The sequence below is a fragment of the Eleutherodactylus coqui genome, chromosome 1, assembly GCF_035609145.1.
Source record: "Eleutherodactylus coqui strain aEleCoq1 chromosome 1, aEleCoq1.hap1, whole genome shotgun sequence".
In the NCBI taxonomy this organism is placed as follows: domain Eukaryota; kingdom Metazoa; phylum Chordata; class Amphibia; order Anura; family Eleutherodactylidae; genus Eleutherodactylus; species Eleutherodactylus coqui.
Window position 1 is genome coordinate 218186798 of NC_089837.1, and position 16888 is coordinate 218203685.

Sequence of the window (16888 nt, forward strand, 5' to 3'; positions counted from 1 at the left end):
AAAAACAAAGATTGAAAGTCCAATTCTTTTTTCTTTACACATTTCTTTAGTCACAAGGGGACATTACCATGTGATACAGTGCAATACTTCTGTAATGAACTCTATTGAGCCACTGGTAGTATCCCATCTCTCCCTGACTCTGGCAAAATGAAATCTGTATACTAAGGTGGTAGTCTTGGGAGCCGAATACAACAGCAACCCAGTGGCACCCTGTGATCATGCTGTGGGGGCCAGAGAGGTGCCCAACTGCTTAGGTGTCATGGTCATTATTGACTGATGTGTAAAACATAAGCTGCATCCACTGCAAATGGCGGATCTTGGGAAGCAGTTCTTTACATATTTGGGCCAGTTATAGGGGTGGCAAATTGTGCAATTTCCTAGCAGGTCTCCCAACCTCAAGAGCAAACTAAAAACGACCCAGTTTTATTTAGAAGTTTAGCTTGGTTTTTGGGAACTGAATAATGTGAGCTTTTCAAGGGAGTATTTGGCTACAGCATATCATTTTGGCACGCCATAGGGGTATTTTGTGAATGGAAATAAGGATTTTTTTAAATTTTTTTTTAAAAGCACAAGTTGCCCTGGATCTGATTTCTATACAACCGACCCTGGTCATATTAATGACGTTTTTGTAAAAATAACTTCTGATAGAGAACCTCTTGAATGTCAAAACATTGAAAATACATTTTGTTTCATGTCTACTGTTCCTACCATGTACAATTCAGTTAAATATTTAATCTAATGTACTATCATATGTTCAGCATTGTGAGTAATCATATAATCCCATGACCTTGTGTGCTCATGAACTCCGTGTTCCAGCAGTGATGCAATCAATGTCACAGTGTCATGCAGAGCAATAAAAGGCACAACTGAACATCCGGAATGTCAGCTCCAGCTTTCAGTTGTTTCATTATTCTCTAAATAAAGGTCCTTTCTTGCAACTCTTATTTTATGCTTGTACCACAAAATGACTAAAGCTAATACACAAGTTAAAAAGTGAAATAAATGAAGTTTTTTCCAGTCAACCTGGAAGCAGCCCAATTGCTAGACACCATATAAAATGAAATCTCACATTGCACAGAATGAAAAGCTTTCACATATTCCACTGTAAGCAATGGAAGCGGGAGCTCTCGGATAAAGAGCTTCAGGAGGCTGGCTGCATCATGCTGCTTCACCGTATCCCAGTTGTACGTTCCTTCATAAAACTTGGCTTCTAATTCCATGCATAGAGACTGAAAAATAATTATGGTACAATTGTTTATACAGAGTATGTTAACCTAAAAGCACAAACAGATGCAGAGTAGTTCTGATCACTAGCAGCTAAACTGCATAAAATTAGGAAGTTGTAGTTCATTTACACCATTTCCTGCGGAATATTGTGGTTTTTAAAAGTTGAAGGTCAGTGCAGTTCTAAAGAAAAATATCAAACTGCTACCCCATGGGTGACGTTTATTTGCCATTTATTGTTTACAGCGTTGGTTGCTTTGGATCTCTGCTTTATTGAAGATTGCCTGTCACTTCGCAGCTGCAGCCCCACTGACTCCTGTTATTGCAGCCCCACTGACTCCTGTTATGTTCTCTTTTCCTCTACTCCCTCCTGTTTCCCCATACAAGCTCATCTTATTTATTTATTTTTTTTGTGACTGTCAGGTGAGTTGTTCCCAGGGTCTGGCGATGTGCCCGCCACTCGTGAGATTTTGTAGCCCATGTTTCCCTATGGAGCATTCCTCTCTGTTGCATCGCATGAAAATGCGATTTTCGTGCGGTGCGATGCAACTTTGACAATAGGAAATCCTACGGTCAAAGCCCTGCAGAAAAAATAAAAAAAACAGTATAGATCACCTTAGAAGTATTGTTAGCCTGGCCACGTCTCCTTCCTTCCCCATACCCATAATGACACTTAGCCATTCATTGGGTGCTCGCTGTGATTGGCTAAGTGTCCGCGCTTCCAAGAGGTGGGGATTTTTCAATTCCCGGTCAGAAGAAAAGATGACGACCAGTGCCGGGGACCCGGGGAGAATCTGCAGTGGAGCCACAAACAGCGCTTCAAGGTGATGTATACTTTAAAAAAAAAAAATTCTTTAGCTGGGGTGTATTTTCAGGGTAGGGCTTATATTGCAAGCCCCTTCCCCCAAAAAATCCTCGCATGTGGTGCTACAAAGTCGCGGGACTTTGTAGCATTACAAAGTCGTGGTATCACCACGTCAAACCGCAGCGAAATCGCGCAGACCAGTGACACGATTTTCTTGCGGCGATGCCGTGTCACCCGTGTGGTTAAGGTCTTAGGCAACATCGCTACAAACTGCATGTATGTGAAGCTCATGGTTTCCAATGGGTTCTTTCAGGCTACAAAACATCTTGTGAAGGAACCCATTGGCAACCCTGAGCTGCACAAACATGCGTTTTGTAGTGATGTCGTATCACGATTTTGTAGCTCGCGTGAAAGAGGCCTTAGGGCTGCCACTCACTTGCGTTTTTTCAACGCTGCAATATTGCTGCATTTTTTATAACGCGACTGTCAATGGGACTTTCTAATGTTGAAAACGCATCACACAAAAATCGCAAACCACAAACTAGTGATCTGTTTTTAACATTAGAAAGTCCTATTGAGATTTGCGTTAAAAAAAACGAAGCAATATCACAGTGTAAAAAAAAACACAAGTGGGTAGGAGTCCTATAAGGTAAGGCTGAAATAAGAGACCTTTCATTTTTTTCTAATAAATCCTTTTTAAATGCATTTTAACTTTTTTTTAGTCCCCACGTGAACTTCCGATTGGTTGATAATTCCCGAGAGCACGGACCTGTACACCCTGTATCATTAAAGGGTGCATCGAAAATAAAACATTATGCAACAGTGTTGATTAAAAAGGTTATCGTTTTGTATACACAATTTCAATATAGACTTCCTTGATTACAAAATACAAACCCACCTCTGCCCTTTGCAAACCTACAGACAGGGCTTGTTTGTAATCTATAACCAAAGGAGACAAAATCGGTCTGCTTAGCAACTGTGTACCCAACACAGTAGGACATTTTTAAATCAATATTATATGCAAAGTTGATTTACCGTATACACTCGGGTATAAACCAACCCCGAGTATAAGCCGAGGTTCCTAATTTTACCACAAAAAACTGGGAAAATTAGGTGCCTCGAGTAGAAGCCTAACTAGACTAGGTAAAAAACAAAAAAAATACGCAATACTCACCTCCCAGCCGGCGTCTGTGTCCCCGGCGCAATGGTCTGCCCGGCGGTGGGGAAAGCTGCTATGTAATTCTCCCCGCTGTCATTTCTCTGCTCGGCTTTGAATTCCCCAATCACAGCCGGCGCTCGATGAAACAATCACAGCCATTCAGTGATGTAATTTACTAATTGGCTGTGAATGATCGAGTGCCGGCTGTGATTGGCTGTCGCTCGATCCAATCACAGCACTTGCTTGCTGACAGCGAGGAAATTCAAAGCCAAGCAGAAAGATGACAGTGGGGAGAATTACATAGCAGGTTGCCGCACTACCAGGTAGACCATTGAGCTAGGGACACAGATGCCGGCTGGGAGGGGAGTATTGCATTTTTTAAAATCTAGTCTCTCACTCGAGTATAAGATGAGGGGGGCTTTTTCAGCATAAAAAAATGAGTATAAGCTGACTTTTTCAGCACAAGTATATACAGTACTTTTTATTATAAAATTCATGCCTTTAAACAGCAATTAAAAGTCCAAATCGTCTTATGTCTTTAAATCATAAAAGAGGCTGAAATGTGCCACAAACTAGTTACATGTCTACTGTAGATATATTGCTCAAGATTAGAGCCTTATACATTTGCAACAATGTTAAAGAGTGCTGTCGTGTCGGGTAATACTCTGAAGGAAGTGTAACACTGCACCAAGCATTGCAACTCCCCCCATTCTAGTGGTGATTGGGAATCCTAATGATTGCACTTCCACCAATCACACATTGTTGGCATTGCCATATCAGAGTATGAAACTCTACTTAGGGCTCCTTCACACTGCCAAGAAAAAAATCGGCAGATTTTCCTATGATGCGAGAGTGAGTTAAAAGATTATAAAAACAATGAATTTCAATGGTTTCATTCTCATTTGTGATGTTTTCACCGCTGCGATACGGCAATTTAGTTTTCACGAAGCACGTCCATTCTTTTTGTGATATCGGCTATTGTTTCCAATGGGACCGGCAGTAGCAGCGCCAGCCCCATCGAAAGCAATGGGAAAACATTGCGATCCCCTGCCGTGGCTGTGACAGCTACAGTCGGGAATTCCTTCAGTCAAATCCAGGGATTTCACCCAGCCTCGTGGCAGCAGCACCAGCCCCATTGAAAATAAAGGGAGAACATTGCGATCCTTTACTGCTGCTGTGACAGGGAATTCCATCTTCCCAACGGGGAATCCCCTCATTACTGAACACAGTGACAGCAGCAGTGGGGTGTTCAGTGATGAGGGGACTCCCCACGGGGATGAAGGAATTCCCTACCACTGCTGTCACAGCAGCAGCAGAGGATTGTGATGTTCTCCCATTGCTTTCAATGGGGCAGGTGCTGCTGCTGCCCCGTTGAAGGCAATGGGATGAAGGGATTCCCCGCAGTGATGCGAGGCTGTTTTCAAATGAAAAAGCCTCACTCACATCCAGGGGTTTCCCATAGATTACGAGGGCGATATCGCTCTTGCCAGTGTGTAGGAGCCCTTATTGCTAAGCAGAGAGGATTTTTGTAAGGGAACCCATTATGTTCAATCTATGCTCATCATCATTATGCTGAATGAAGAAGAAAATCAGAGCAGCTGTGAATCATAGAAATAAAGGTTACTTTTATCCTTGAAGCCACTCCAGGTATCCTTAGAACACCTTCCGTTTCCAGTCCTCCTTTTTCTATGTGTTCAATCAGCTACAAATAAACACAACATCATTAAAATGTGAGAACATACTTTCTTTTAAAAATCCACTTCATGGCTCATCTATACAAGTGCTGAAACATCCTCTTCACCCACTTATTTAACTCTGAGAAAAACTTGGCCTGAAGACTTGCATAATGATCAGATTGTAGTGAAACTAAAAAAAAAACAAAAAAAAAAAGAAGTAGAAAAGGAGAAAAAATGTGCAGGTCATCCGGCAACTTTTCTCATTTTCCTTGATCTGTCTTCAGGAGCACTTATCATAATAGCCATAACTGGTCTGGATTTTAAGAGAATAACCTTTAAGCACCTCAGTCTCGTCAATGAACTGAATGGAGTATACAGCAGATCTCATAAAACCTATGCGAACCATAAAAATATAGCACTAATAAAGTGGTCCGGTTATTCCATTGAGTATTCTCTGCACATATGGAAATATAGCTTCTTGAATTAATGCGTGGCATCAGAGGATGCGAGTGGCACTTGTAATATATATGACCCATTCATATATAGCCATATACAGTAGATATTTAATCTTATATTAAATTCTGCAGTTTGGTTGAAAATTTCAATATCCTGCAGTTATCAGTTCCAGATTATTTTCTTTGCTTAGGTCAACTACAATAGTATATAGGGCCAGTAGATGTCAGGGCCCACCAAGTTTACAGGGCCCATGGAGATCTAGCAAGCATTGATTAAAGAGATGGTCTAAAGTTACACGTGAAATTTTGGACCTGCATACTTTTCTTTATTTCCAACATTTCGGAGAACATTGTATCAGTTAACTACTATGAAATAGCATGAAATGGAAAAGAACGTACACTTTGAACGATGAGTGGGACTTTGGTTCCTGGAGCTTTCCTTTGATCTAGCTCTAACAAAGTCGACAAAGGTACCTGGAAAACCCCAGATTCTAAGTAAAGAGAAAAAAAATGAGTGAAACAGCTGCTTACATATAAAGAAACAATAAAACAGTGAATACATTACAAAGCCCATGTTTCCTTGAGCAGTATATAGCTTTCCAAACAACTTTAGGTTGCATAAACAATAAAAAAAAAATATATATATTATTATATATATTTTATATATATATATATATATATATATATATATATATATATATATATATATCTCATGTTCAAATTTGTTGCAATATATCATAGGAGCTGCAGTTCCAAAATGTAAAAAAGATATAGGAGAGCTAGAAAGAGTTCATAGTAAAAAGGCAGGAAACGAGATTAATAAAGCAATAAGAAATATATAATAGAGTTCAACAATCACTTATTAGGTATTCATTAGAAATAAAGATCCATATAATATATCAAGTATAATACAACAAGACACGTAATATGAAGGCTGCCGCGTATAACTTCTACATATCCAATTCACACACTCCACAAAAAAAAAAAAAAATAAATTACAAAGGTCAGCCTAAAACAGCACAGGTGTGTGTAGCTGATGTTGGGCAAACCAGAATAATTAAGCTATCAATTATGTATATTTAACAAAACAATGTGAATGAAGAACAACCCAAAACACCACAAAAAATATAGCTGCTGTTCGGGCCGATCGGAAATAAGTACATGCCAAGAGAGAACATAGTCTGCATGAAGGAATAAGAGGAATGATATGACCTTTAATTCCTCCCAGTCTGTTGTACTTGTGTGCAAAATGATGTAGCACTGCTAGATCCCCCTGCTTCAGATGTATATTAACAGGTGGCTCGTTTGAAGCAACAGGGTGGCAGTGATGGCAGTGACCTTATGATCCTATATCCCTATTGGTTAGCCAAAGGGTTGTTATCCTGAAAAGGCAACCCCATCTGAGAACTGACCCTTGTAAGGTAGTGTTAGGCCTGCTTCATTCAGACGACACAGCATTGGCGCGATAAAAATCGCAGGGATATCGCATAGCTGGTCCGTGCGATATCGCTGCATCTTCTCGCGGATTTTGTAACGCAAGAAAAATCGCATGTGGTGCTACAAAGTCACGCGGCTTTGCAGCACCACATGTGAGGATTTTCAGGGAGGCTTGAAAGATAAGCCCTACCCTGAAAAATACCCTAACTGCAGAAAAAAAAAAAATATACACTTCACCTAGAAGCGCTGTCGGGAGCGCCGCTGCACCTTCTTCCTGGTTCCTGGCACTGGTCCTCTTCATCTCTTCTGGCCAGGGATTGAATAATCCCCGCTTCCTAGAAGCTGTGGCTGTGGTTGACTGATGCTTAGCCAAATCAGAGCCAGCGCTCGATGAATGGCTGTGATTAGTTTATCAAGCGCTTGCTGTGATTGGCTAAGCGTCAGCCAACCACAGGCAGCGCTTCCAGGAGGCAGGGATTTTTCAATTCCCCGCTAGAAGAGATGAAGGAAAATAATGCCAGGTACCCGGGGAGAAGATGCGGCCAGGCTGACAGCGCCGGATAGGTGACGTATGTGTTTTTTTTTTTTTTCCTTGCAGCCAGGACTTTAATTAGGGCTTTGACAGTTGGATTTCCTACTGTCAAAATTGAATTGCACAGTACACGAAAATTGCGTTTTCGTGCGATGCAACAGAGAGGAGGGCTTCATAGGAAAACATGAGCTGCAAAACCTTGCACGTTGCGGGCATATCGCCAGACTCGCAAGGTTTTTTTGTCGGGTTGTCGCATGCTACAAAATATTGCATGTGTGAATTAACCCATAGGAAAGCATGGGCTTCTCATACATGCGATTTGTAGCATTGCAGCAACGTTACGAAATCGCGCGACTTTATCGCTGTGTGAAGGAGGCCTAAGAGGGGTGATCGGTGCCCAATGGATCACCCCTCTTACTGCAGCAACTCCATTAACCCCCATCAGATAGAGCAGGGGGAGCAGTGAGCAGAGAACTGCCCATGTGCCACAAAAGAGACGAGTCTCATCGTGCACCAGAAAAGAGGTGCATGACCAACAGTACGGGGCTAAGCTCTGCTCTCCCGGTGAAAGGACCCAAAGATTCTAGTCACCAAGGAGTGCACTATAAAAGGACTGAGAGCTGTGCAACAGAAAGAGAGACACAGCAGCAGCATGACAAAAGTATGCATAAGCTGTGAGGCGTATTAGTGTAGCCAAAAGATAAAATCAGAAAAACTGGACAAGTTGTGCAACTTTATGAGCAAATAAAGGTTCTAGAGTTCAGGGGAAAAAACTGGACTCCTCTTTCGAAATAAAACCAGTACATTTACGCATTTTGGTTCCAAATTTGAGTAAGGGGTTGCGTCTCCAAAATGCGTTAATGTGCTGGTTTTATGTTAAATGAGGAGTCCGTTTTTACCCTGGCCTCTAGAGCCTTTTTTTGCTCATACAGATGCGCCACTTGCCCAGTTTTGCCGATTTTATCAGTAGTCCTAGGGATGTCTCTCATACCAACAAAGATCAATAACTCAGGCCAACAAACTTTAGACCAGTGATGGCGATCCTTTTAGAGACCGAGTGCGCAAACGGCAACCCAAAACCGACTTATTTATTGCAAAGTGCCAACATGTCAGGGGGCAGGGCTTATCACAATGTATGATTTTACCCCCCGTCGTTCTAAAAAAGGACAGGGCCGCTTCAAAATAGACAGGGTGCAGATTTGGACTGCTTTTTGGATGCAGAAATACTGCAGTACGTCCTCAGCGGAAATGTCTGTGGAAAATTCTGCAGCATTTCCGCATCCAAAAAGCTGTCAAAATCTTCACCCTGTCTATTTCGAAACAGCCCTGCCCATTTCCGCCATATGTAAACATCCCCCAGCATAATAGTGACACCCCACAGTATCCCCAAGCGTAATAGTGACACCCCACGGCAGCCCCCAGCATAATAGTGACACCCCACAGCGGCTCCACAGTCTGTGCAGCAGCCGCTCCTTGCCCTTCTCTCCAGCTGCTGCAGCTGGTCCCTCTAGCCTCCGCTGGCAGTGGCTGTGCACATGCTGCCGGCGCTGCTCCCTTCAGCATCCCTACTGCTGTTGCCAGCGCTCCATGTCGTGCTGACGCTGCTGCTAATCTCTTTGCCCCGTCCGCCGCCGCTGCCTGTCTTCCTGCCGCTGATCCCTCTGCTCCCTCTGCCGATGCTGGTTGTTATCCTGGCACCGCCCGAAGCCAACGTGATGTCGGCGATTCCTCCACCGCCGACGCTTCCCCTCCTAAGGCCACACACGCCCCCAGCCTATCAGAAGCTGGGGGAGTTACAACATGTCAAACTCCTGTATTATGTCACCACCTCTAACTTCCGGTGGTGACATAATAACGGGGAGGTGTGGCCCCCTGCTGGTATTCACAAGTGGTGAGCGGCCGATGGCGACGTGTGCCAGCAGGAAGGGCTCTGCATGCCGCCTCTGGCACGTGTGCCATACGTTCGCCACCACTGCTCTAGACAATCCTCTCAGTTTCCACTGACAGTCTACAGACTCATTGGGGGACAAAACATAAGTCAATATTAAACAGAAAATAGCACCAGTGGATGCATAATATGGGCATGAAACATGTCTGAACAGACCGAACTTGCAATAGCTGCACTGTCAAGGAGCTCATTAATAACTTATAAATACATCATTTAAGAGGGCAGCTTAAAGGGGTTCTGACACAAATAATGTTTTTATGCTTTAGCAGCCATTGTTCCCTGGTGTGCCTAATGGACGCAGGGAACCCAGGGTTTAATGGCTGCTAAAGCATAAAAAGATAATACTTACCTGTTCTTCTGTTGTTGTTGACATCGGGGGGGGGGGGTCATCCCCCGGCAGGCGCTGTTCCTCCTCTTCTGTCTGCACGAGCCGCGCCGGGATCGCGCGCATGCGCAGTGGAGAGGTGCCCTCTGACAGGAGTCAGGACGGGCTGCGTCTCCACTGCGCATGCGCAGCACTCCGGAGTTCAGCAGGACGGACGGGCCGCCCACAGCAAGCACTGCTTGTGACGTGCTTGCTGTGGGCGGTCCGTCCGTTCACCTCGGAAGTGGCTGACGGACGGAGCAGAGCTGGAAGCGGTCATTTTGACCTCTCCTGCTCTGCTTTAAAGGCACAGAAGAAGATGCCGGCTGGAGGGGACATGCCTGGCGATCGGGCCAGGCTAGGCAAGGCGAGTACAATTTTTTTTTTTTTATGTCAGAACCCCTTTAATTTTCTGGCTACCCTGATAGCAACTACACTCACTGCACTGTTTTGGGTTGACCTTTGTTTTTTATAGAGTGTGCCAATTGAGTGCACTGTATATATTATTCCACACGGCAGTATGAGTGTTATGTGTTTGGTGCATTATGTGGATCTTTAAAGTATACATAATAAAAGCTATTTGGGACTAAGGGAGTGTCCCCACAGTACTTTTTACTACACTGTGGATTACACCAGTGAGTTCCATCACAGCTGCAGAAAACAGCACTTTGCGCAATGTTGGAATTCCCAAACGGAAAGTTATAAAAACCCACTCACTTGCATTAGTGAAACAGACACTGCTTTGGTGTCAGTTTTACAAGAGTGCCATTAGTTTCCGTTATATATGAAGCATAGAATATAGGGTAGTCAACTACATTATTCTATACTCCAAATACTATATGACGGCAACGAAGGATCTTTGTAAAATGGACACTTAAGTGGTGGTGTCCACTTCAGTAATAGAATGGTTGTGTTAGTTTCCGTTCAGAAATTCTGACCGTGCTGTTTTTGACTGCTGTGAAACACTTAAAGGAATCCCATATAGCGAAGTAAAAAATGCTGTGCTTCCTACTAAGTAGATCGCACCGGCTACTTGAAAGGTTTAGGTCACGTGATGAACTGCAGGGAGGCACGGCGTAACTGCACCCTTTGCACTCTAGTTAAAGTGACCTTGTTGTTAAATATTTACCTTTAACTTTTATTTTGGCAGCTCGTTGAAGTTTTAGTTCTCTGCTCAGAACATCATATAAGGCAGTAAGCTCGATAAGTGCTAGAGAAGTCACCTTCTTCATATCCTGAGGAGCCAAATCACCAATCTTTGTAATGCCCGTCTTGTCTTGAGGAAGTCTGTAGTTCTGTAACACATCACATTCCATTGACTCATTTACCGTCAAAAACTACAAATCACTTTCACAAAAGCTAAAGAAAACAGTCTTATGAGCACTGATGTTAACGACAATGCAGCCAATGCACTTGCTAGAAACAGTCATTTAATTGGATTCTAGTGACAAACTGCATAATCATAGAGCCGAACACATTAACCTTTTCCAATCCACTGTTTGACGTCTTCCAACATTCTGATCGAAGGCTGTACAGCTCCGATGTCGGAAGACATCCGGCAGGGTTTTCTTACTGTAGATTACTGACTCTGTTGTTGGGGGCCTCTCCAGCATGTCCCATACCACAGCAGTGCTGGCTCTAGCCAGCAGATGGCGCCATTGTATAATGGCAGAAAGAGAAAGCCCCCTAGGAAACCCTCAATTCAAAATTGGATTGCAAAGGGTTAATGTATCCAACAGGACGTATCGGTTTTTCAATCCATTTCTAAAAGACAGGAATCACTTTTAGAAAATTTTTGTGCGCAGCCTAAGAAAGAATAGGACAAAGCAATAAAGTAAGTGTTCATTAAACTGTGGGTGGAGTACTCGCGCACTCTTGTGTAGGAGGTTACAGTATATTACATTGGGAAACATTCCGGATACTTGGCGGATATAGGTTAATACTCACTGGTAATAGAGAGTCATCTTCTTTCTCATTCCTAATAGTGGAAAATTCTCGGAGATTTGAAGCCTGTTCAGCAAATGAAATTTCCAAATTGATGTCAGTTTCAGGAACAGGGATCTCTTTCTCTTGGCTTTCTGCTCCCTCTATACTTTCATTTTCTAGCCCTAGATATAAAGGAAGAATAAGGGTAAGTTATCCAAAATAATTATTATACCATTTTTCATCTATTCAGTATTCTTCACCCAGTGACTTGATTTTTGTTACTACATACATTCCACTACTTTACTTTTCTGTAAAAATCAGTTATTGTTTAGCTTGTACTGGATGTGATACTTCAACGCCAACCAATTTTCATGGTATATATGTTAAGATACATTATACTGAACAGGGATGTAGTCTTTGATCCTCTCTTGTCTTTTTCCAGTAGAAAGGAGATAGTTGGGGAATGTACTTGTCTTTGTATTAATAGATAATTCTTCTTTGTGAAATAGGGGTCTTGTAATATGATTTTGCAGAAGGTGTGACACAGAATTCACTTTGTAAAATAATAATAATAATAATAATAATAATCTTTATTTGTATAGCGCCAACTTATTCCACAGCGCTTTCAGGCATGGATAAATGCAAAACAATACAACAATTGCAACAATTACAATGTGAGATACATTGGGTTAGACACAAATGGGTTGAGGGTGGTACAGGAGGTGCAGGGGTTGGGGAACACAGGCAGTAGGAAATTTTATGTACAGATCATTTATCAGAAGGCAAACAGGGTGGAGCACCATAGGGAGGGGCGAGGGACTAGGTCAGGAGATTTGGTATGCTTCCCTGAAGAGGTGCGTTTTTAAGGCACGTTTGAAATTTCGTGCATCGGGAATTGTCCGGATGCCTTGGGGTAGAGCATTCCAGAGGATGGGTGCTGCTCTGGTGAAGTCCTGTAGGCGAGCATGAGAGGTTCGTATTACAGGGGCGTTAAGTCTGAGGGTGTTAGCCGATCGGAGTGAGCGCGCTGGGTGGTGTACTGACAGTAGGGAGGCGATGTATGCTGGCGCAGCGCCATGCAGAGCTTTGTGAGTGAGGTAGAGGAGTTTAAATTTAGTTCTGCAGTGGATGGGCAGCCAATGCAGCGACTGGCATAATGCAGAGGCGTCTGAATAACGACTGGATAGAAAAATGAGTCTAGCTGCTGCATTTAGTATGGATTGGAGAGGAGCGAGTCTAGTGCGGGGGAGGCTGAAACAACAGCAAGTCCAGATTAATGGTCCATTTACAGTGGATGAGGTGTCAGGCCAACGATGACCAACAGCTCGTCCCAGGAATGCTGGCTCCTGTGCTTTTACACAGGAGTGAGTATCACTGGCACCGCTCAAAGTGCTGCTGGAATGGAGGGGGATCGGGCAGCGGAACATTGTTCCCCAGTCCGCCTCCATTCTCAAAAAGCAGACAGTCATTTAGAAGTGAACGACTACTGTGTTCCCCGAAAATAAGACCCTGTCTTATATTAATTTTTGCCCAAAAGAGGCACTAGGTCTTATTTTCAGGGAACGTATTATTATACTGACTTAGCAGGCTCGGTCTGCACCATTCAGCTAGTCCCTGGAGCACCAGTGTGCTTGCTCAGTCCTCGGCCGCCCACAGAAGATTGCTTCCTGGTTATAGGAGTCATAAATCCCACCTCTAGGAAGCGATGGCAGTGATTGGCTGAGCAGCGCTTGAGAACCAATCAACGCAGCGCTCAGTCAAACAATCATAGCAATCGCGTTGCAGAGGTAGGATTTATGAATTGTCTGAGACGCGGCATTGCTTGGTCAATTCATAAATCCTACCCCCACAGCGTGATGGCTGTGATTGGTTCATCGAGCGCTGCCAATCAATGCAGTGCTCAAGAACTAATCACAGCCATTGCATTGGTTCATCAAGCACTGCATTGATTGGTTCTCGAGCACCAATCATAGCCATCACTTCCTGAAGGCGTGATTTACGAATCCTGTAACCAGAAAGCGATCTTTTTTGGGTGGTGGCAGACTGTAGCCAGTGCACTGTAGACCAGAGGGAGGATCCAGACCAAGCCTGCTAGGTGATGTAGTACTGATTTTTAATGCAATGCAGCTAGGGCTTATTTTTGGGATAGGACTTATATTTCAAGCCTCCACCCAAAAATAACAAGGTAGGGCTTATTTTCAGGGAAACAGGGTATTTACACTGAATGGTTCGCCGTTCAATTTTTTTGCATGCAGAATCTGAACGTCTAAATAATTCTCGCTTATTCGCTACATGCGTTTTACATGGGAAAATTATCGTACAAATTTCCGCAGGAGAACAGGAATCTGAACTACAATTGTCCCGTGTACAAGGGCTATAACCCTGGTAATTAGCAGTAAACTGCAAGCACTATGTGCGGCGGCTGATGGTGGTGTAAGATCACCCTTAAAACTAAAGGGCCATTTACACTGGACGATTATCGCTAAAACTTTGCTCATCAGCGATCGTTTTAGCGATAATCGGTGTGTGCAAATGGGCCTCGGGGCACCCGCATTTTGGGCTCTTTTCGCACCCCTCCCCTGAGGCTATTATCTGCGCTCAGTGAAGGCTTCATTAACATACATAATCGGCATTTAAATAGCTGAGAAGCTACTTGAACAACAATTATTTTTTAAGCTAAATAATCACTCAAACTGTTGTTTGAGCGATATTTGAGCAATTATCTGCTCGTGTAAATGGGCCTTAAAACATGAAATAGTTGGATAATGATAAATACATCTTCTGTGAAGGCTGAGAACTAGCAAACAGTTCCTCTACCACTGTAATGTTTTGCACATCTCAGGGGAATTAGGTTTGTTGTTTCATTCAGCAAGCTTCATGGAGCCGCTCATGGATTTACACCAGCAGAATGGAAGTGTATTGTGTGCACAGAACTACAATGCACAAAATCTTCTTTGTATTCTACCCAAATAAGATGCGATTGTTCTCAGGCAACTTGGTCTTTCTGTAATTATATGGTGAGGAGATCTCATCCTTGCATTAAGTTTTCACCCTGTTTCTCCAACATAAAGGCCCCCAGCAGGACATTTACTACACAGGATCAGGTACCCAACATTAGACGTGGAACATGTGAATGTGCCCGGGAATGTTATAGTCCTGCTGTGTGTTGGGGATCTGCATCCTGCCCGTGGGCAGTATACGTGGACAAATAGGAGAAATCCATAATTTAAAATGACTGGCTGAATATCCCACCCCTCTGTTAGTGGTAAAGTAAAATTCTCCATAAGGAAAAAGTTATATGTAGAAAAACTAAGGACACCCCATAATTAAATCACCACTTTGTTGTACTGCTTAAAGGGGTTCTGACACAAAAAAAAAATAAAAAATAAAAATAAAACTTGTACTCACCTTGCCTGGCCAGGACCGATCGCCAGGCATGTCCCTTTCAGCCGGCATCTTCTTCTGTGGCTTCTAGAAGCAGAGCAGGAGCAGTCAAAATGACTGCTTCCAGCTCTGCTCCGTCAGTCAGCTACTTCCGAGGTTAACGGACGGGCCGCTCACAGCAAGCACGTCACAAACAGTGCTTGCTGTGGGCGGCCTGTCCGTCCTGGATGAACTCCGAGATTCTGCACGTGCGCAGTGGAGACGCGGCCCGTCCTGACTCCTGTCAGAGGGCACCTTTCCACTGCGCATGCGCGCGATCCTGAAGTGGCGCGGCTTGTGGAGGAAGAAGAGGAAGAGCAGCGCCTGCCGGGAGATGACCCCCCCGATGTTAACAACAACAGGAGACAAGGTAAGTATCATGTTTTTATGTTTTAGCATCCATTAAACCCTGGGTTCCCTGTGTCCATTAGGCAGACCAGGGAACAATGGCTGCTAATGCATAAACACATTATTCATGTCAGAACCCCTTTAACATGCCAACTATGGAAAGTAAGTTTGCAGTGAAGTACCTTACTTTGTCATTTTTAAAAATCTTAATAAAAACTTGAACATAAATACTATTGATGGCACATCATCAGGTTTGGTTATCAACAGTTGATCGTCCGGGCTCCGCCATTTGGGACCTCAACAAATCTGCTGAGTGGGCGCATGCTGTCAGCGCCGGGAACACATAGAGGTCGGAGCAGAAGGCTCCGCAAAACCTTTGTGTAGTGGGCCGGTGCCTGTAACTGCAGGAATGGCTCTTATTAAAATCAAAGGGAGTCGTGCCCGCAGTTACAATCTCAGACCCCTGTTATTGTGGGGCTGACAGCTTGCGTTCGCTCAGCTGATTGGTTGGAGTCCTGAGCGTCGGACCCAGACTGATCACCTATTGGTCATCAATAGTATTTAACTGGAAAGCCCCTTTAAATAATAGTCTGCAGTCTGCCTAACCCCCCTGAACAACAACTCCTTTCCAAATGGCTGAATGACAAGGCAGTATTTGCACTGTGGAAGATCCGGAGAGAGCGTTCGCCTCTGAATCCCGCAGTAAATACTCCCCATAGGACATACAAGGAAAATGATTTTCCCTGCCCAGGAGCTGAAATCAACTGCAATTTTCCGCTCGCAGAGGGAAGATTGCAGTATGTCCTTTTCTACTGCGAGCCTCGCATGGACGGCTTCCATTGCAGTCAATGGAAACAGTCTGCCCTGCAGTGAGTCACTGCGTCTTCTCCGGCTCGTCATTCTCTGCCCTGCGCATGTGCGGCAGCACGCCAGCCGGCACATCCGCAGAAAGAAGAGAAATGACAGGTACGTGGGGGCACTGCCGGGGCACCGGAACTGATTCCTCTGCGAAATCGGTCGTGGGCATGAGTGCTATGGCTTACGAAGGCCCGCTCTAGACCATCCTCTTTTAGGCAGAATAGAGTTGCTGCAAAGAGTAGAAGCTCTAATATTGTTGTAGCTAACGTCCAGCAAACTGTTTTAATCATTTCCTGTGGTGAATCAGAAATAAGAGAAAAGCAAAAACAAGCCTTTCCATACCATCAGACTTTTCATGTGGTTCGTCACTTGTTGCTTCACCTTTTTCTGTAGGCAGAAATCCATTCAAGTCCTCAACCTAGTTGGTAAACAAATGTTTTTTTAATTTTTAAAGTAACAGCGATCAAATATTATACTCATGTATTACATAAGCATACAGTATTTAAATGCTAGGGTTAGACCATGAACGCACTACAACTTCATACAGTCCATGTTAAGTAGCATACAAAAGTGTATGAGATTACCATCCATAGGAGTGCACAACTCTATACAAAACTTAGTTGATTACAACTTTTGTTCCAAATTTACCAGCAACTTTTTTTAGGGCTCAGTCAGATGCAAAGTGTGAATGAGCCCTTCAATTTCCACCAGTGTCTATAGCGTTGTACGACAT

General features: G+C 43.7%; 1 protein-coding gene across 1 annotated transcript in view; it reads right to left on the minus strand.

Annotated features, from left to right (window-relative positions):
- The window catches only part of ARHGAP18 (Rho GTPase activating protein 18), a 104185-nt gene that overhangs the window by 17655 nt on the left and 69642 nt on the right, over positions 1–16888 (minus strand). The window contains exons 4-9 of the mRNA XM_066605543.1: positions 16498–16573; positions 11548–11708; positions 10730–10895; positions 5719–5810; positions 4813–4890; positions 1070–1229 (exon numbers count right to left, since the gene is read on the minus strand). Of these exons, the coding sequence (XP_066461640.1) occupies positions 1070–1229; positions 4813–4890; positions 5719–5810; positions 10730–10895; positions 11548–11708; positions 16498–16573 (733 nt within the window). The remainder of the gene's footprint in view (positions 1–1069; positions 1230–4812; positions 4891–5718; positions 5811–10729; positions 10896–11547; positions 11709–16497; positions 16574–16888) is intronic.